The sequence below is a fragment of the Podarcis gaigeae genome, assembly GCF_964106915.1.
Source record: "Podarcis gaigeae genome assembly, chromosome: 3".
NCBI classification, from domain to species: Eukaryota; Metazoa; Chordata; class Lepidosauria; order Squamata; family Lacertidae; genus Podarcis; species Podarcis gaigeae.
This window is the reverse complement of record NC_139680.1, coordinates 86,317,010-86,338,143: the sequence shown is the minus strand read 5'-3', so window position 1 is coordinate 86,338,143 and position 21,134 is coordinate 86,317,010. Positions and strand designations below refer to the sequence as shown.

The window sequence follows — 21,134 nt, the reverse complement described above, 5'->3', positions numbered from 1 at the left end:
TAATAAAAGATTCCCTTTGCTACAACAGTTAGACTTTAGACCAGGGATGGGGAACCAGTGGCTCTCTAGATGAAGTAGGTCTCCAGCTCCCATCAGCACCAGTCAGCACTGGCCAATGGTCAGGGATAATGGGAGCTGCAGAACAACAACAACTGGAGAGCCACAGGTTCACCATCCTTGCTTTAGACCTACATGAGCATTCAAAATGATAGAAACAGTCCAAAATGATAGAATTCATCCCTTGACTGAATATTCAAGATTTGAATTATTGCATCTATTATAGCTGACACCATCACTTCTGATGCCAATATTCAAAGGGAGAAAGATGAGTTGAAGGCATTCAAAGTTACCTTGCATGAGTTTAACTTTGGCCTCTAGGAAGGAACATTGCAGAAAAGACCATTTGGGCATGATGCAAGCATTAGAGGAAGAAAAAAAAAACCACACAAACAGGAGCACGTCCTCATTGCTCTTAAGAAAACAAAGAGGAGAACATTCATCTTTAATTTCTTTTCCCCATCCAAAAATATTTGACGGGTAATTATTTGTGCATTCCACACATTCATGGATGAGATAGTGAGTTGGCTCTCTGGAGGCTCATAAAAACTTCTGCAAGCTATTAACATCAACTTATCAAAGGACCAGCTGTACTCTGTACAGAGAGTCATGCTACTCTCTGTACTGGGTAAGAAATGGCTTTCCTTCCCCATTACTTTCAGATGGTTTTAGTCTCTTTAAAAATACAACAACACAGAGAGAGAAGAGATGTGAGTGAGGTTAGGCTCACAAGAGCATATGGGTTTATTTGGCATAGCAACCCGGTCAAGTTGGGACAAAGGATTAAACTCTGATTGAATGTTGTCAGGGCCATGCACGACCAAAAATCCCTGTCAAGCACACAAGGTCAGCCTGAGCCACCTCCAATGTAAACAGAGACAAGTTACAGAAAGGCTTCCTCAGATTAGTTATCAGGCAGTAAATTATATTCTCTCTCTCTCTCTCTCTCTCTCTCTCTCTCTCTCTCACACACACACACACACACACACACACAAATACACACAGAGAGACAACTGCCTTCCAAACATCACAGGCATTGAGCCACTGAGCTTCTAATGCCCAACTCACAAAACAGCAATCCTTAAAACAAGTTTTGAGTACTGCTTAAAAACCATAGCCAAAACCAAACTCTCTTGGGGTACTCTTCATGGGGTACTCCAAGTGTGCGTGCACAGGTAAATATATTTATAAAAACAAAGAGCAATCACTAGACTAAACTGCACCCCTGTTTCTACATCTATTTACATAGCAATACTGCAGTATATTTGCTACATAAGCATCCCTGTTTACATAGAATAGGGGGAGGGAAGGAGATGAACCATGTTCCTTAACTTGATTTAGCTTCATGATTCCACACTGTGATAGAACTGAAGTTCCAGTAAATCTTTGCAATGGTCAGGTCAGGAGTCAAGCTGTAGTCTTGCCCTCATGGCTCACTTGGAGAAGAATCTTCAGGGACAATCCAAATGTGCAAAACAGCTGATGTACATCGCATAGATAGGGATCTATGTTAAAACCCATCTGGGCATAGCCATCGTGACTAGCAGCCTGAATCAATGAATGCAACCATGTTGGCACTTCCTTTTTCAGTGCTTAACTATATGTTATACTCATTGTGTGGCTTGTAGCCACGCTGTGGGATTTCAAAACATTAATCCTAGGTGAAAAAATATATATCAAGAGCACAGTACACAGAGAAGGGCCATGAGTACAGCAAAAGTACTTTGGTATCTGTTTCAATTAGTGAGGTTGTGGTGGGGAAGCTCCCAGTGGAGCTTTCTGTCTTCCGATTCTGTCCTGATTCTGCTTTATAAACATTAAAATAATCAAGAGCCCACTCTAAACGTAACATAGCATCTGCAATGGTTTGCCCCAAATGCTAGATTTACCTGGAATCTTGTCCTCTCTGCTGCATAAACCTGGTAGTGAAGCATGGCTTGCAGAACCTTCTTGTGACCTCCAGGCACTAAGCAAACCGCCCCGAGGATCTCCAGCACAGCAATTTTGGTTTTGATGTTCTCAGTTCGTAAACTCTGAGAGATTATATTGATGCTTTCTGGATGGGCCAGGACGTGTGCCCGTCCCTGGGAGTTGTTCATCAGAGCCTTGATACACCCTATAACGGATGTGTGTATGCGGCTCTCGGACGTCTCATAGTCCATGCTCTTCAGGAAGTTCAGCAAGCAGGTCAGGCCATCCAACTCAATGAATCTCGTCACAAACCTGAACCGAGGCAACAAGAGGGAAATAATATCAAGGCCCTGTGTGTAGGAATAGAGAACTGAACAACTAATTTAGCACGTTACTCTGAAAAAAACACATATATACAAGTGTAACCGGAGGATCCTCGCAACCTTTTCATCAGCAGTATAAAGAATGAAATAAAGTGTTTGTACATTAGGGCCAGGTCACATCAGCATCTGATCAAATAGTAAAATTGCCTCTTGACCGCACCATGTTAGGGTCTTGATAGCAGGTGAGAGAAGTCCTGTATCTGGACATTCCCCTCAATGCAGCGGGGGGGGGGGGGAGCTACTTGTGGAAAAACTCAGAGAAGAATAATTAAGCTAGAATATTTTCCTTCCCATCTAATTTCTATGCACATTGTTTTATCTGGGAAAGCATTCATTCATGCATTTTCCCATCTCCAGTTTGAGGTGAGGTGATGTGCAGTCCAGGAAGAATTTTACCACATGCTGTTTGCATAGCCTAATTCTAGGCTTGCTGCAGAGGATTCCAAGATGTATGTGCTATTCATTACTACAAACATTGCAATCAAGCAAAATGTCCATGGTTAGGTTTGAATGGCTTAAGAACTACTTTGTGCTTGGCAACAAGTGAGGAGGTGGACTTTTTTTGATAAGCAACAGAGAATCTCTAGATGTCCAGATGTGGTAGGAGTATAATTCCCATCAACCCCAACCACTGGCCATGCTGGCTACATCCAACAACATCTGGAAAGCCACAGGTTCCCAATCCCTGCTTTATAGCTTTAGCCGTGTAATGAATAAAACAAATAGCTCAATTTTGAGACAGAGAGAGAGAGAGAGAGAGAGAGAGAGAGATGATTATAACTCATTGATAAGTGCCTTTGAAATGGAAATCAGCAGTATGAAGCCATTCAAGCCAAGGATGGAGCCGACACATTTTCAGTGCTTCTGGCACAGTGGTTGCATCTTGTATAGGGTTGCACTGTATCTAATTCACATATTTGCAGTTTTGAGACTTGGCAGCAGCAGATCACACAACTCCAAAACATCCTATTGTTTTGGATTGCCTCCTTAACAATATTACATATACAATATTTATAAGCTTTGCTTTTGCTCCCATAATATATATAAACAAAATATACACCAGTAATATGGGATCTGGGGTATGCTCTCTTCGCTCCAACAAGGACATTTGAGAGTCTGTGTAGAACTTGGGCCAGATTGGCTGACTGTCTTATGATCTACCCATTTAGTAACTTCATCCAGTTGGTTTCGTCCAGAAACCAGGCAAAACCAAAATACGTTCAGTATGAGGTCTGGTGCCTCTTTAAGCCTGACCTTTAAAAATTGGTCCATGCAGGCAAGCCTTGAGAGTAAACACAAATACCACAAATAGTTACACAGAAATGTGTTAAATGGCAGTGATGTGATCATCTGTTGAGAATAACAGGACTCACTTCCAGCCTCAGCTGATTTAAGCAACGAGCAGAACATTTCTAGCCTTGCATTTCTCTTCTCCAGAAAAGGCAGAAGTTGTTCGGTGTACGATACGCAGTTCATTCATTTAAAGAGCATCTTCGCATTTGCACTGTAATGCTGGTAATCACTTGGGTCTCTAAATGAATTTGTGCTTCTGTCATGGTTTTTAAGGTTCAGTATATGCAGTGTGTGGCATGAACCTTTCTACATGTTGTAACTATTCTCTATTACCTAAACAGGGGGTGGCCAATTTGTGGCATGGATGTCACAAGGAGTTTATAGCATGCCTGAGCAAGAAGAGATGGGCCATGGACCTAACTGTGGCACAGAGCAGCCTTTTCCAACCTCCAGATATTTTGGACTATAACTCCCATAATTCCTGACCTCTGGGCTGTGTTGGCTGGAGGATGAGAGGAATTTTGTCGTTCAAAATATCTGGAGGGTATCAGGCTGCAGAAGACTAGTGTAAAGCAAAGCCAATACATCTGCCTGACACTCCAGTTTTGCAGAAAAGAATAGCAGATCAAGTTGATGGATTTTGTTGAAATGGCTAAAATGACCAGAAGAATCAGAAATCAATAATACCAAAATTTAAATAAGGAATAGGGGTAAATTATAATTTATCCTAAAAAAACCATTGCAAACAGTTAAAATCATTAGTAGGACTGGAATAATACTTGTAGTTTAATGGTGAAGTTTGGACACAATGGAGAGGTAAAAGACTTGGATTATTATAAAAGATGCAGGAGGAAATGATTAACAATCGGGCCCAAAAAGGGGAAGAGGGAAGTCCAGGAGATTCTTTGGAATTTTGTTTTGATGTTGTATGTTGGATATGTGACTGTAAAATTTTAATCTGAAAAACCAAATAAATAAATTTATTTTTAAGAAGACACTCCAGTTTTGCTCTGCCACTTGGTCCACAGCATAGTAGACTTAAGCCTAGCTCTCACATACTGTATATTGCTATAGGATTGGTGGTATAAAAGGGTTTGGTGGTTATACCTCTTCAGAGTGTAGGTGGGACTTCCATAATTGAATATTCCTCAATAACAGAAACATTAAACTCCACACATAAAAAAACTAGAAATCCAGAAAAAGGAGTTCTAGTCCTACCTTCTCCCTAATATCCTGGCTTTCTACATGCACAGAACATGGAAATGTTTTGTATGAAGGAGTATTCAGTTACAAGAGATCCCACCTAGAAGCAGGGTTTACTAGTTAATTTGCTCCTTAAAGCTGCACTAGGGTGAATTGTTTAAAATCTGACATGTTCTGGGGGAAAGACAGGCCACCACTTCCTAGCTGGCAGAAGTGGTACATAAAGCCTGTCACAGCCTCCATGTGAGAAGTACCACTGCTAGTAAAGGATGAGGCTGTGTGGAAGGCAGGATATTCCCATCCTACCCACAGGCTACTACTAGCAGTTTCCCAATCTAGCTGAAGCAAAGATCCGTTACATGAGAAGGCAAGAACACCACTAACAAATCCTGGATCTCTGCCCTTCCTGAATTTGGCAACAGAATAGGCTTAATCTACCAGATAGAGCAGAGGTTATCAGAAGTGTGACAAGGCAAAACTCGGCCAAAATAAAGGATGTACTCCTCTGTCCTTAAAAATAAAAAGAGGGTGGAAATATTTCTTGGCAACAGGTGGGGAAACTCACTTTTTTGACACCTTTCCATTTTCTTTACGAAAGCTCTGTTGCAATCCCTCAAGGTCCTGCCTGTTCCCAACCAGAGCTTTTTTTAATTTTCTTTTTCGCTTTACTCTGCCTCTCCAAGATCTATTGATGACTAACAGGAGCAACAGTACAGCTTTCCCATATGCTTCTAGCCTGATATTTTTTATAACCCCCGTTGTTTATGGCGGCAACTCACAGGGAAAATTTCACTTCCTTCCAATCGTTTCCTTCATTTTATTGTGGGTTTGTCCCTAAGCAATGTGGTAATTGGGCCAATCTGTTACTGTGCCTTAAAGCTGAAGCACACATAATGTCTTATGTTGTACGATAGGTTTTTTTTCCTAATTGAGGGATGCATTCAGCTGCTGCTCTCAAAAGTTGGTTCTGTTATGACACTTATATCCCAAAGGGCCTGTTCACCATCCAGAGAAAAATCTTAGTCCAGAATGGAACTATGGTTCTCAGCATAAAGAAAAAGTAACAACTGAACCAGGCTGTACCATGTACCATGGACATGGCATCTCTTTAACTGCCAGGTCTGTTTCTTAAAAAGAATATAGGGATTCAGTAGGTAGGGAGGGAACACCCCCATCAAATAAATATGATGCAGCCTGGTCCATTCATTCCTTTGTCACTAAGCCTCAGCCATGTGTGTAGCCAAGATTCATCTCAATTAGACATTTCCCTCCAGAAAACAGCCCTTTATGAAGCCACTCAAAACAAAATCAAGAATCAGCTGGATGTAGAGAACAGTTTGGGAACATTGGGTGAAAACTCAAAATGCAGAGAAGAGCGACTGCTTAAGGGTTTTAGCATCCTGTATGAAATACTAAACTCCACAGGGTTCCCATCACCCCCCACAATTTCTCCAGGGCTTTGAACCTCAACCCGTCCACTGATGCACACATCCCATGCTCTTTCCAGTCATCTTAACTTTTGCTCCCACAATCCCAAAAGATCTTGGAAGCAAAATAGATTCTGCAGATGTGCTTGATTTGCTGCAATTATTCCAAGCACACAATTCAGATTTCCTCAGTACAAAGGTTGGCTTTCTTTGGCAGAAGATGCACAATCCAAATTCTAATCAAGTCAGCAGGCCATATAAACTCTACCCAAAGTTGGCAATTTATTGCAAGGATTTAGAAATGAACATGATGTGCAAAGCTTAGGCACCAATGAAACAGGCATGATTAGAAAATGAGTATCAGGGTCAGGGATAGGAAACCTGTGATCTTTCAGATGGCTCAGCTTCCATCACTCCTGACCAATAGCCATTGCTGTCTGGGACTGATGACAATGTCTGGAAGATCCCAAGTCTCCCCCCACCCTGATCTAAACACTGCTGTTGGTACCCCAGATTCCATCAGCTGAGTCACTTTGCGGGTTCTAAGTATACAGTGCTACTATCAAGGAAGTGCTGAAGGGACCCCAAACAGCAAGCTTTCTTCTTCAATTCCAAGCCTAGTATTTTGATGGCCTCTGCACAAAGCGGCTCACGAATGGGATCTGATGCAGCCACGGGTCCCTCCATTGCAGCCTTCCTATTAAAGAGGGAACTGGCTCACTCATCAGTCACTGGCACACAGCCCACTTGGCAACTTACACATTGAGTCACTGGAAATTAGTTGAGACGTGGGGACTTAACTCAAAATTTAGCTTGGCTATAGCTACGAAGGAGAAGCGGGGGGAGAAGTACTTCGGGTTGTAGCCAGCGATTTAAGAGCAAAGACTTTATGTGACAGTTTGTGGGTGCTGGTGCTGACACTCATTAGGGCTGTTATAAACAGAGGAAATAAATGCCTGCTGTCGGGAGTAGCCAGCCAATGTAATGCTTGGGGGGGGGGGAGCTGTCCTTGAGTGGAGAATTCCCATACCCCACTCCCACAGATTTCACAAAGAAGAGCTTGTCTCTAAAAAAAAAAAAAAAAAAAAAAAAAAAAAGACTTTCCGGGAGTGATAGAATAGCATGGTGAATGGAGGCTGTGGAGGTGATATGACCCCATGCTTACTATAACAACCAAGTGGGAAGATTGTTCTTCTCTTTTGAGCATGATGCGAAAAGCAGCAGCTGACTAATGGCCATTAGGCGCCATTAGTTACAAATGAAAAATCTTATTAATATTAAATAATAACAAGCAACAAGGGTAGTGCTGTAGCATCGCTTTATATACAGAAGGTCCCAAATTCAATCTCCACCATCTTCAGGCAGGGCTGGAATTGTCTCCTGTTTGGAATCTTGGAGAGCTGCAGCCAATCAGGGGAGAGAATACTGAGCTAGATAGACCAATGGTTTCTTTCTATGCTCCTCCCTGCGAGAAGTGAGATTACAGGGAACCAGGCAGAGGGCCTTCTTGGTAGTGGCGCCAACACCCTCCCACCAGATGTCAAGGAAATAAGCAACTATCTTACTTTTAAAAGATATTTGAAGGCAGCCCTGTTTAAGGAAGTTTTTAATGTTTGACGTTTTATTGTGCTTTTAATTTTCTGTTGGGAGCTGCCCAGAGTGGCTAGGGAAGCCCAGTCAGATGGGCAGGGTATAAATAAATTGTTGTTGTTGTTTTTGTTGTTGTTGTTGTTATCCTGCGATGTAGATTCTGCCTGTACACTTTTTTTTACAACTGTTTTCCTTACATAAATAATATTATGCTCCTTCCATCTCAGCAAACATGGTTATACCCCTAATTACCATTTTTTCCTTTATTATACCAGACAATTGGGATAGCTTCCAGGTTGTTGCTAAGCTGATTTTAAGAGCACTTCATTAGTTACTGCAGCCTAACAAGATTGCAAACAGATTGTATTATATTTTACGCCCATTAATTTAGTAAACTTCTGGATTAGCCTGTTCCTTTATCACTTTACAATCCTATCAAATACGAATGAAGTCTGCACTTGATCAGGGAAGACAGGGAGCCCACCTGTTAATCGCCAAAAAAGGGAGCATGTTCACCATTTAGAATAACTGCCAAGAATGCAATATGAATTGCAAATATACATTTAGAGAATATAATGTTTTGCTGGTAATTCTAGGCACAGAGTTTCACAAAGTGTGATTTGCAAACTACTAGAATATTGACAGGGAGAAACTTAGTCCGTGACTGCTGTTGGCCCAGGTGCCTTGAATTGGATTTTAAGCAATACGAAGAAAAGGAATATATATGAAGTAAGAGGTAGAGCAGGATATCCGAAAGAGTAGGATGGAGGAATAAACCATTTTCATATATAAGGAATTTGGTAGTTGGCACATTATCGAGTTTTGCTCACATCAGAATGCCTCTTGCATCAAGTGCTGATTTATACCCAAGCCCCTCATGCATTTGTTGGGTTTAAAAAACAATCCCAGTTAATAAGATGCAAAATTATACACCAAAAAATGTATACAAAAGGCTGCACCCAATGTTTGTCATGCTCAAAGGAGACCCACTGAAGTTAATAGGCACAAGTAGCACGAGTTCATTCATTTCATTAGGTCTATCATCATTTTATGAGTATAAACACCGAAGTATTTTGACACATTCATGTGCATTGTTTTATGTATCTGTTCCTGTGCTGGTCTTTCAGAAACATGGAATTTATCTGTGTATAATATTATACTGGAATAATGTATATAATATGTGATAATTGCTTGAATTTTTTAGTGGAACTCCTTTCTGTCGAGATCAATGAGTAAGGCGGGACCTGGAAAAGTCCTTCCGCATGATAAGCTCAACATCAAGATTTTCAGAAAATTCTATGCACAAATGGACAGGTGAGGAAAGAGTTGCAGTATAGTGTAGGACCCAGGTGGATAAGGTTAATATGGTTGAGTGCAGATGCAGGAAACACCACATTGTCCTGGGGGGGGGGGGTGCAGCTGGATCCAGCAATGGGCACAGCCAGAACCAAATGTGCATGGGGCACTTCTTTTTTCATGTTCTCTTTTTTCTGCCATGCCCTTTCTTTCTCTCTCTCTTTCCTACCTTTCCCTTCATTTTGTCCCTCCTTGCTACCCACTTGAAACTAGACCAGTGGAGACACCCATGTGCGGACCTTGGGCCACAAATTGCACATCCAATGGTTCAGAGGGATGGTTGACATGGAAGATCTAGCAGGTTCAAAAAGGAAGAAGTTTATGATGACGACATGTGGTTTAAGAATCACTGCCATATTTTAGATTCAGAGGAAAGTTGGCAGGATTGAATGCAGCCGTGCAGATTCCCTGAGCTCCCCCCATCCCTTCAACAGTTCCATACTGGTTAACCTCAGAGAGAAAAGAACTTTTCTCCACAGTCATGACAACTACACTCCCTCTGTGATTTTAGAGAACCAAATTAAGAGAACAGTCAAAACACTATACTTCTCCATGTTAGCTGATCTCAGCTCATGGCCCAAGAAGTGTGTGGTGTGGGGAGAGAGGATGGATAATTACCTCATGGGCTGAGTCCTCAGAGCTGTCTTCAAGTCTTCAACTATTTTATTCCTCATTTCCGTTTCTTCTTCATCAAATGCATACAAGGTCTGCATCTGTTTGGACGAGGCAAAGAAACAGTGACAAATCCAGCACTGGACGAAAGTTCAGAGAAATCTGAGGCTACTGAGCAACTCAGGATTCATCCACGACAGCTTTTTGCCAAACTAAACTGGAGATGCTGCTGGGAAGCTCACCAAGAAATCAAAGTCTTCTCCAGCAACAAAGCTGGGTAAAAATGAGCTTCTGCCTAAGGACCAAAGAAGTCTGTGTCTTTAAGTGCAAAGTTCTTGCTTTTAACCAAATGGACACTGTGGCTGATATGGATCGAATTCCAGTGTGGGAATTTTAATATCCTTCTACCCCACCACCCAAGGTCCTGATTCAGTTTGTGCCTCCAGAATAAGCAATTTAGATAAGGGGGAGACTCCCATGCACTTTACTTGGGAGCTTTCACCCCTTTGCAAACACCAGTGGGACCCCCAACACAGATTAGGACCACAGTAGGGAAAATCCCCTAACCTCCTAGGATAACTAGGATCCCAAACTGGATCGGGAACCTAGCTTGCAATGAGGTAGGCAAAAATCACAGGGCCAGAGCCAATTTGCCAAGTGGGAAAATTACTGCCCGGCTCAGAATAGGGCCGCCAATGAAGTCTATAGCAAGGTCATGCATGCACAAACAGTTAATATCTGAGGGAAGGAGATCTGGTGATGAATTTAGTGAGGAGGCCTGGGCAGACCGCAGTTTATTCCCCAAGCGTGGACCCAAGTGTTGCCCACGGGCGCAGTTGGCTCCGCCCCTGGGGAGGGCCTGCACAGTAGCCTGCCTGCGATTGGCCAATTTGGAGTCCTGGCTAGTGTTCGACTCCACAGGCCAAGCCATGCTGGCCAGGCCTTTCACCCCGGCACCAATGCTAAGAGCTGGATTGTGAAGGGGCCAGGGCCAGGCAGCATCACCCCCTGACCATTTAGGGTAAGCTGACTTTTTAAAACAACAACAAGAAGAAGAACCATGTGCTTAGGAGCACAGATACAGAGCTAAAGCATCATTTGGTTTGGCCCTAACTAAAGCTGCAATCCTAAGAGTGGTTACTGTACAGTGGTACCTCGCAAGACGAAATTAATTTGTTCTGCGAGTTTTTTCATCTTGCAAATTTTTTGTCTTGCGAAGCACGGATTCCCATAGGAATGCATTGAAAATCAAAAGGAAATCAACTTGCAAGACGTTTTTGTCTTGTGAAGCAAGCCCATAGGGAAATTCGTCTTGCGAAGCAACTCAAAAAATGAAAAACCCTTTCGTCTTGCGAGTTTTTCGTCTTACGAGGCATTCGTCTTGCGAGGTACCACTGTATTAGGTTAAAAGAAAATCACAAAGGAATGGAAGCCCTGTTGAATTCAATGCAACTCATTTCTAAGTAAATCTGCTTAGCACATCTTGTTTTTCACTTTGGGTCCATTTTGAATGAATATACTGTGATGAAAGCTAAGGCGAGCTTGAAGAAACAGCCATGCTCCATCCTTCCAAGGCACTTATAATAACATCTTACAAACAGTGAAGTCTTTCATGCAGTGTTCAGCACAAATCAGATAAAATCTCACTTTCCTTGGAGAGCCTCTTTGCCCCACTCCCCACTTCTCCACAAGCCCTTCTGTGTCACTTTGTGTTTGCAATTCATGCCATGCCAACACATGTCAAATCTTCAGGGTGGTCAGTTGATGAAGCAATGTGACTCTTATACACTCTGCAGCTGGCACAGGGAACTGGATTTAACTCCAGGGAGATACATACACTGATTCACGCTAAAGTCAAATTCGCTCAGTTAAACGGGGCAAGCCTCCTCCTCTTCTAAGGGAAAGCAACAGAGAGAAAACAAGGAAATAATGTTTGTGCCGGCATCCCATCCACAAAGCCAGAAACAAAACAAAACTGAAGAACTCTAGCATGTCACGTGACCTGTGGCCCACCAGCTTCCAACATCCTTGTCCAACAGCCATGGTGTCTGGGCTGATGGGTGTTGGAATCCAGCAAGATCTGTGGGCCACAGGTTCGCTATTCCTGTCCTAGAGAATCATGCTTATTTGGGGGGCAGGGTAGAGGTGGGAAGATGCAATCTCAATGACAGGTTCCTCAGAATGTGATCTGGAGCTAAACTTGTATTCCTTTCTGCAGTGGCTTATCAGCACCCTCTCTTTTTTCTGCAGCGCCGGGAAAGGGGATTGACCCACCAGTGCCCACTTTTGAAACATATACTGAATTTTATTATCCCTATGATTTAGGGTGCCATGAGTATAAAACTAGAGCTTGGTTGAAATTGAAGGATTCCTGAATCCCAAACGAAACAGAGCCAAATAATCCCAGCATTCTGGGATAATTATAGACAATCAGAAGCTGCTGCCAGCAAAAAGTTCTTCTCAATTCTACACAGTCTTGGCCTCCACAATTCTTTCACTTCATTACCATGAAGTCATTTCATTGTGTGGTCACATGACTGCTCTGTCATGTGACCACACAACAAAATGACTTCATGGCAATTTATAAGCAAATAACTAAAAAAGAAAGGGACGTGGGTGGCGCTGTGGGTTAAACCACAGAGCCTAGGACTTGCTAATCAGAAGGCCGGCGGTTCAAATCCCCGTGACGGGGTGAGCTCCGGTTGCTCGGTCCCTGCTCCTGCTAACCTAGAAGTTTGAAAGCACATCAAAGTGCAAGTAGATAAATAGGTACCATTCTGGTGGGAAGGTAAACAGTGTTTCCGTGCGCTGCTCTGGTTCACCAGAAGCGGCTTAGTCATGCTGGCCACATGACCCGGAAGCTGTACGCCGGCTCCCTCGGCCAGTAAAGTGTGATGAGCGCCGCAACCCCAGAGTCATTCACGATTGGACCTAATGGTCAGGGGTTCCTTTACCTTACTTTAACTAAAAAAGAATAAAACCCTCACATAGTAATTTTGTCACCTTCGCTTTCTAGGGGTGGTGCTTACCTGACACCACTTCGATGGGGATTACCTAAATGACCCTATCAAAGACGGAGTGTGGTAGGTAGGTGGTATACACAACCTCTGCAGCTAGCACTAGTGGGCTGGAGCAGCACCATGGTCATAACCAATAATATTTATATACGGCTTAATATGCAAAATCCCTAAGCAATTTACATAAAACACAGTGAGACTGGAAAAGGGAGATGCATATACGACATTTGAAACCCACAATGGAAAGAAATGCACCCGTAAAAACAGAGAAGCCATCTCTAAAACATGCAGTTAAATATCAATGATCTTACGAGTCAGGGAATGCCTGCTTAAAAAGATGGACTAAGTTAGTTCTTGGTATGAGCTTTCGTGTTGGTCTTTAAGGTGCTACTGGAAGGAATTTTTTTTGTTTTGACTATGGCAGACCAACACGGCTACCTATCTGTAACTTAAAAAGATGGGTCTTTAGGAGGTGTCTCACCCTGTCCAGACAGGGGAGGTTGGCGTATCAGTTGAGGCTGATGGAAGACACTCCACATCCCTGAGCCCACTTCAACCTCAAATGACAGTGAGGGATCCAGAAGGACCCCCAAGATACATATCTGCCCCATCAAACGGAGGGCAACCCCATCTACATCTCAGAGCATATTGCAGAATTATCACCATCTAGATCTGCTATCTCCTCATTCCTTTTAATCTGCCTACACCTTAATCTGAACTGCAATTCTATACACCCTCACCTGAGAGTAAATTTCACTGAACTCAATGAGACTTGCTTCTGAGCAGGCACACATAGGATTATACTGTTCTGTCTCCGCCCCGCCCCCCCCCCCGGTTCCCTATCATTAATAGTGGGGCAGAGAGAAGCAAACGAAAATGACCCGAGTAGATTTAGCGTCCATCTCTGAGATGTGCTGAAAGAGGTATTTTCTTTTCTGCTCTATAAAGCTCTTGTTCTGCAAGCAAATCATTTCCAAACCATGAAAAATAAATGTGTAACAGCTGTATTGATGACCTCTGACACACACACACCCTCTTTTAAACGTCATGTGCTCAGGATAGCTGTGGCTCTAAAGAGCTACTTCTGAAGCTATCATTCATTTGCAAACCATATATATATAGGAGTGCCGATATTGACAAGCTTCCAAAAGCAACATGGGGGTGTAAAGGTAACTTTTCTGTTCCACAGGAAAGCAGGGAATGGGTTTATTTGGGTTGCTAAGCTTAGACGATTGAAGACAGAAAGCAGAATGTCTAAGCGTTCACGTGCTCATGATGTTGGGAGAGAGGGAAAGAAATGAGGGAAGCAAAGGGCAGCCATTTCCATATAAGCACCCATTGGTGCCAAGATCCATTCCAGTGGATTACCATGTGGATGGCACATGTTGGCTGGGCCCACTTCAACCATGGCTCCATGTTGCAGTGAGAGGGCAAGGAGGGAATAATACCAGAACAGCCAGAAGGGCTATAAGCTGGGTGGTAGAGTATGTGTGCTGCATGCAAAAGGTCCCAGATTCAGTCTCCAGCATCTTCAGGTAGGACTGGAAGAGACTCCTGCATTAAATGCTGGAGAGTCCCTGCCAATCAGTGGAGGCAGTACTGAGCTAAATGAACCAATGCTCTGACTTTATGTAAGGCAGCTGCCTACATTCCAATCAAAGATAATTTTTTAGAAGGAGGCCTAATATTGTTTTTCCATTGGCTAGCCACTCATTGGCAAGAACACTGCAAGGCGGAAACAAGTTCACTTCTTAGTAAACTACTGGGTAGAATATTGCCTGCACACTTTTCCTTCTTATCTCCACCAGTGCTATTTTTCTAGAAAAAGAGGTGCCAGAACTCACTATGAATTCCTCCCTTGTTCTCTTATAATGGCAATGGTGCCCACCTGAGAAGTGCCAGAACTGAGTTTCAGTGAGTTCCTGCTGAAAAAAGCCCTGATTTCCACAAGTGGTTTAATGTTTATGGTGGTTCAGGGTGGTATTGACTCAGAGTAGACCTACTGAAATGAATGGACCTAACTTAGCCATATTGTAATGGATCTACTCTAATAGTTAGTTGAATGTTAGCATTATTGTAAATTAAACACATAAATTAATTAAAGAAAATAGAGACATACTCTACTGTTCACAAAGGCTGAAAATTCAGGAAAGGGGTCTAGAATATCTCTGAGAAGTCAGACCCTACCACAATCTGGGAGTGGGGAAAACTGATATGACAGTGCCTCTAACCCACTATGTCAGAATGGTCAAGGCAACAATATTGTCAGAGAAAGCAACTTTTCGACAGTATGCCGCAAGGTACTTACTGCAGCCATGGAGTTGATACGGTCAATGTAATAGTCCGGCCAACTTGTAGCAAGCTTATTAGGGTCTTCTTGCTCCTGAAAAGAGAAAATCAAAATTATATGAGATATATAAGATATTGCCACAATCATCATTATCATCCAAGCTATTTTCTTTCTGCACCGTACTTAATTTTACACACCTCTGTCATGTCATCTGCTAAACTTACTTATCCCAACCATTGTACTTTTTCCTCATAGGGTGATTTGCTACAACTTGTTTAAAATTTTGGTTGCACTTTGCTGAACTTTTCAGAGCTATACAGCATCCCTTTCAAGCTGTGGTAACCAGAACTGTACACAATGTTCTCAACCACAGATTTGTGTAATGGCATTATGATACTGTCAATTTTATTTTCAATCCCTTTCCTAAAGATTTCTGACATGGATTTTGCCTTTCTCAGAGCTGCCACACACTGGGTTGTCATTTTCAATGAGGTATCTATCATGACTTCATCTGAGATATGTTTCCTGGTCATCATCACTGCCAGCAGTTCAAACCCTATACAGTGGTACCTTGGGTTACAGACACTTCAGGTTACAGACTCCGCTAACCCAGAAATAGTACCTCAGGTTAAGAACTTTGCTTCAGGATGAGAACAGAAATCGTGCTCCGGCAGCGCAGCGGCAGCAGGAGGCCCCATTAGCTAAAGTGGTGCTTCAGGTTAAGAACAGTTTCAGGTTAAGAACGGACCTCCAGAACGAATTAAGTTCCTAACCCGAGGTACCACTGTAAGAGCATATGTTAGGATTTTTTACCCAAAATTTGCATCACTTCACACTTGATTACACTGAATTGCATTTGCTGTTTTAATGCTAACAAACTATGATCTCCAAGTCAGATGTTATGCTGAGCTAGATACTGTAGTTTGCTTCTCCCTTATGAATATTATTTGCAACTTGTATCCAGGGTTTTACTTGTGTTCAAGTGAACCTGAGTAGAAGCACCCTGCACTCCTCCCCCATTTAAGACAGGAAGGTTGGGGCTGATGCCCACTGAGATGCAGGGCTTGTAAGCATGTTCCCGATCCTGTCCCCACTTTTAAACATTGCAAGTTCAAGCAAATGGCTAAACACAGCTCTTCCAGTTTCCTTGTTTCCACTAGCAAGTAACAATAAGGTACCACAGTGCCATGAGTAAATGGCAGCCCTTTCTTTGCTTAAAGGGAGGAGAGGGTTAGATGAGCAGTTTCTGTCTGCTTCATGGAGCTTCAATATTTCCAGTCACTGGGGTGCTTCCTCCCACGTGATGCCTCCCTACAGAGGCAAACTTATGTAATGGGGCTCACATTAGGAAGAACAACTACAGAAAACTGCTGTTTGTGCATATCAGGTATATCTATCTTCAGTTCATAGAAAAAACACACAATACAAAGTTGATAACCAGTGCATTACTTTTAGATAATACTGTAATTGTATCATGACTCGCATACAAGAACAGAAACAGAGAGCTAATTTATGCCTACTTAAATAAAGGTCATTCCAAAGAGGGCTATGCTTATATGGAATCTCATTTATAAATGATTGAGGTAGAGAAAGTTTTTAAATTTATCCTCTCTTTTCTTTTCCACCAATTTTCATGTATTAACTATCAATCATATTGTGACTCTAGCCTAAGGATTTACCACTAATTTTTATCCCTGTTTTCAGGGGAGGAGGAGCTAGGTTGGTTTTGTGTCCTACTTTACAGTCCTCTACGTGGAAGGGCTGTCAAAGGACAGTTCTCTATTTTAGAGGCAAAGTATGATTTAAAGATAAGGAATGACACAAAGGGGGAGCAGGAACCTTGAAGTTGCCCATCCATAGTTAGCAGTGCCTGGCCTGCAGACTTCACCTGCTGTCTTCCCCACTATGGTGTAATGTGTTGAGTCCTAGAGATAATTACTATTTGTAAATTTGCATCTATGCATATCAAATGCAATCAAATCTATACATATCAAATGCAAGTTTTAGGCAGATTTGTGTCTTCCTTCTTCCTCTGAGAATTATTATTATTATTATTATTATTATTATTATTATTATTATTATTAAAAATTACTTTACTAAATATCAGTCCTGAATACAAATTGGATTTAGATATTTCACACACCCATTTCCTTGTATCCACTTCCATACTTTAGTTTTTACTGAATACAAGGAGCTGAAATAATCACAAGGGTGATTTTGTTCTAAGTGTCAAAACATTTTACTACTTCAACCTTTATTCTAGTAAGCTTACGAAGTGTGGGGGAAATCGGTTAAGACAATATTGACCAGCTACTATTCAAATAAGCTCTTCTATCTACAGCAAATACAGGAAACCCCTTTTTACTTCCACCAAAGCCATTCTTGCAGACACAAGAGTTTGGGATGTATTTGAGATTCAATTATTCATACCATTAGATAATGGCTCATCTCACCTCTCCTCTTAGCCAGCTGCTGGGTGAACATTTATAAGAATCAGAATTTGTCTGGAGAGGCCCACAAATTACTGCTCTCTGGGGGAATGGCACTGTTTCCATTTAAACACAAAACACAAAACTGAGTATTTCGGAACCTGGATCAGCAAGGAAATTCTTGTGTCAGATGACTGCAAGACAACTTAGTATGAGTGGTGGGGAGGAGAGCTTTCGTGCACCAGGAGATGCAGAAGGAACACATTGGCCCTACCCTAAGCTCAACAACTTTTGGGGTGTCCTGGTTTTTACTTTTTAAAATGCCGGTATGGCAACCCTAGAATATATGGAAACAATTACCCAACTACAGGAGCAGGGCATGAATGGAATATATTATAGAAAAGCCTACTTTAAACTCCCACTGAATAGTGTAAATATTAAATTTAAAAACAGATGGCAATCTGCAGTATTTCATAAGCAGCTGTCTCATTCTTCCCAATGCAACAACACTATAATCAATATGAGAACCATGTTCCAATTCCAGATGACTGCAATGCAGTCAACATATATTTTAAGTACAGAAGCTAACTGTCTTCAATAGCCCCCCTTCCAACATGGGACCTGGGAGATTCAACAGTCTTCAGTGAGTGTTTAGAAGCAGGCAGTGAGGTTTTTTGTATTTGTGATGGTACTCGCTGGCATGGAGTACTATCACCTCTTTTTTGTTGTACATGGCAAACATGTTATGGTGGCACCCACAGAACTTTTATCAAGATATGAGTACCAGCATCCCATTTTTATTTTTACAAAAATAAAACAGCACTGGAAACAAGAAACCAAACAAACAGAAGTTGGTCTATTCAGTGGGTATTTATGGATTCTCCGATAAGTCCATCTAAACACCAGGAAGAACTTTCTGGCAGTAAGAGCTGTTTGAGAATGGTAGACTCTCCTTCCTTGGAGGTTTTTAAGCAGAGGTTGGATGGCCATCTGTCATGGATGCTTTAGTTAGATTTGACCAGACCAGACTATGCTTTGTTTTATTCTTTGGGGGAGGGAGGCAGATGACGGATTTGAGGCTAGTTTTTGTTTGAAAACCAGATTTCTTTAGGCTGAATTCAACAACGAAAACAACTTTTAATCAGCTGCTGCATTGCTTGGCCCAGTTCTGCAAGGTCTGATTTAGTTTCTCTCTCCCCACCCCCTCAAATCTATGAAATATGGAACATTCTTCAAACTAAGGGATGCTCGCCTCATTGGCTGTGATCAATTATACTTCTACTGGCTGGCGTTCTCTGATTAATGTGCAAAATATGTACAGCTTCTTCCCCCTAAGCTATAGGACACAACATACATTTATAACTGAAGCTTGAAACAAATGCAAGATTTTCCAGACTTCTTTCTTACTCCTTTTCTCTCTCACACATACAATATATACAACTCCTAAGGCAGGCAAGTCACAAAAGCCTTCAGTTTTGAAGCAGGACAGACCAAATGCTCCAAGTTAATCAGTGGGAAGAAGCAATTGCAATGCACTCTTTCCCAAAAGGTACAATTAAGCACTTACAAAGCATTGTTAGACACTTACTGATACATCTCCCCCAAGGGTTCTGAAGGCAAAAGGAAATAATTGTCCCTTCCAGAAATGGGCAAGAGATGTGTGCAAACTTTCCTTTCAGTTTCTGTGAAGTAAATTGTGAATATTCATCGATAAACAGCAGCTTAATGACTATGAAAAATAGACCTCTCCAGTGTGAAGAACAGGTGTGCATAACTGATTTCTAATAGTCAGCAGTAAGGCCTAGCAACAAAAGTTAACAGTTGAATTGCATAGCTTGTTCTTCTTTGTTGATAGAAGGGAGAATCAAGCCTCTCTAGAATGTGGTCAACCTTTTCTGGCTCACTTTTCCATATGTATATATTTGAACAGGAAGGAGAAGGAGGCTTGAATAAACTGCTTTTTAGCTAACCAGATTGTGCCAGAACACAAGAGTTTTCATATGTGCATTTAATAGCGTCGATAGAAAAACCGGCATCAAACACTATGCGCAATCTTGTGTCATGAAGTAGAGATTGAATTGCTCAAAGTAAGCCGGAGCTGCAAAACTGCAGCCGCTCGAAGCAGTGGTTTAATCTTTCAAAACTCAAAATATGTCTGTGATGCTCAATTGTGCATTTTTTTATATTAGCATAATAGCTCATCTCCCTATTACTGTGGTTACAGATTTGGTACCCCTCACCCCTGCCCCAATAAGTGAGTATATACTAAGGTCAGAGCACACGTTACAGCCACAACAGAAAGGCTATCAAGGCCAGCATTAACACAGCCAAGTGCTAACTCCTCTGCACTATGGCTTATCAGAAGAGCCTGACGGATGAGACTCATAGTCCATCTAGTCCTGTTCTCACAGTAGCCAACCAGATGTCTGCGGGAAACCTGCAAGCAGAACCTGAGCACGAGAGCACTCTTCTCTGTGGTTTCCAGCAACTGGAATTCAGAAGCATAACTGTCTTCCAAGTGTGGAAGCAGAGCATAGCCATCAAGGCAAGTAGAAACTGATAGCCTTATCTTCCATCCAAGTCTCCATGCCCCTCACAGAAGTAAATGGGAACACAGAGAATCAGGATTAGAGACTCACAGTGCAATAGTGAAGATCCACATGAGAAGTGGGTTCTACTGGAGTCAAGCATCTATTGTCACAGGGTGGCTGTGGGCTCAATCCCTATCAGGTACCAGAAAGCGAGGTGACAATGAGCCTATCTCAGCTGAGCACCAGCCTCATGTTGTAACCATTGGACTCTACAATTATATAATACTATTAGTATTTCTATATGCAAAAAGTGGAGCAAAGGAGAAGAGATATTTTTTATACACACACACACACACACACACACACACACACACACACACACACTATACATAATACACTATGTGTTTCCCTGTTAAGGAGCCTTCCGACAGCACAGTGATTGAGAGACTGAGTAGGAGATCCTCTTGCTCCAAAATACAGTGGCAATATATTAAATGTAACCAACAGTTATCTCAATTGCTCCTCAAACTTTTTCTTGTCACATTTTCCAGAACATGTGGGATGAAAGGTTTATGCATTCTTTTAACATTATACACATACATGCTCAAGCTCGCTCTCTCTCTCTCTCTCTCTCTCTCTCTCTCTCTCTCTCACACACACACACACAGAGAGAGAGAGAGAGAGAGAATTCAATTCATGCTTCACTTAAACAATAATTATTATTTCTGTTTCAAATGAATTGGTCCTAACTAGCTTAGGTATACAAGAAGAGAATCCGAAACCTTTGTTTTTTTTTCTTCAACCAGGGCTACCCAGCAGTCAGCAAGGCATTCGAAATGGTCCAGCATTCCAGACCTGGATGGAGCTAATGTCTGGGTGCATTATGTGAAATCTGAAGACTGGGGTTTATTTTTTTAAAAACCCAAGCATTTCAAGAGACCTCAGACTCTGATTTAAATAAACTGTGTAATTGCAATGTTTAAAACAGGCTTAAACTTTACAATAACTGTATCTGGTACAGACCCTTCCATGGGT

The 21,134-nt window shown here is 42.0% G+C and overlaps 1 protein-coding gene across 11 annotated transcripts in view; it reads right to left on the bottom strand.

Moving 5' to 3' along the window:
- Positions 1-21,134, bottom strand: part of DAAM2 (dishevelled associated activator of morphogenesis 2) — a 217,198-nt gene that overhangs the window by 69,675 nt on the left and 126,389 nt on the right. For all 11 annotated transcript variants that reach the window (XR_014562494.1, XR_014562495.1, XR_014562496.1 and 8 more), the window contains 3 exons: positions 15,158-15,232; positions 9,839-9,933; positions 1,947-2,280 (listed from right to left, as the gene is read on the bottom strand). Coding sequence is in view for 8 of the 11 variants with exons in the window: in XM_083732214.1 (XP_083588340.1) it covers positions 1,947-2,280; positions 9,839-9,933; positions 15,158-15,232 (504 nt within the window). In the remaining 3 variants the exon portion in view is untranslated. The remainder of the gene's footprint in view (positions 1-1,946; positions 2,281-9,838; positions 9,934-15,157; positions 15,233-21,134) is intronic.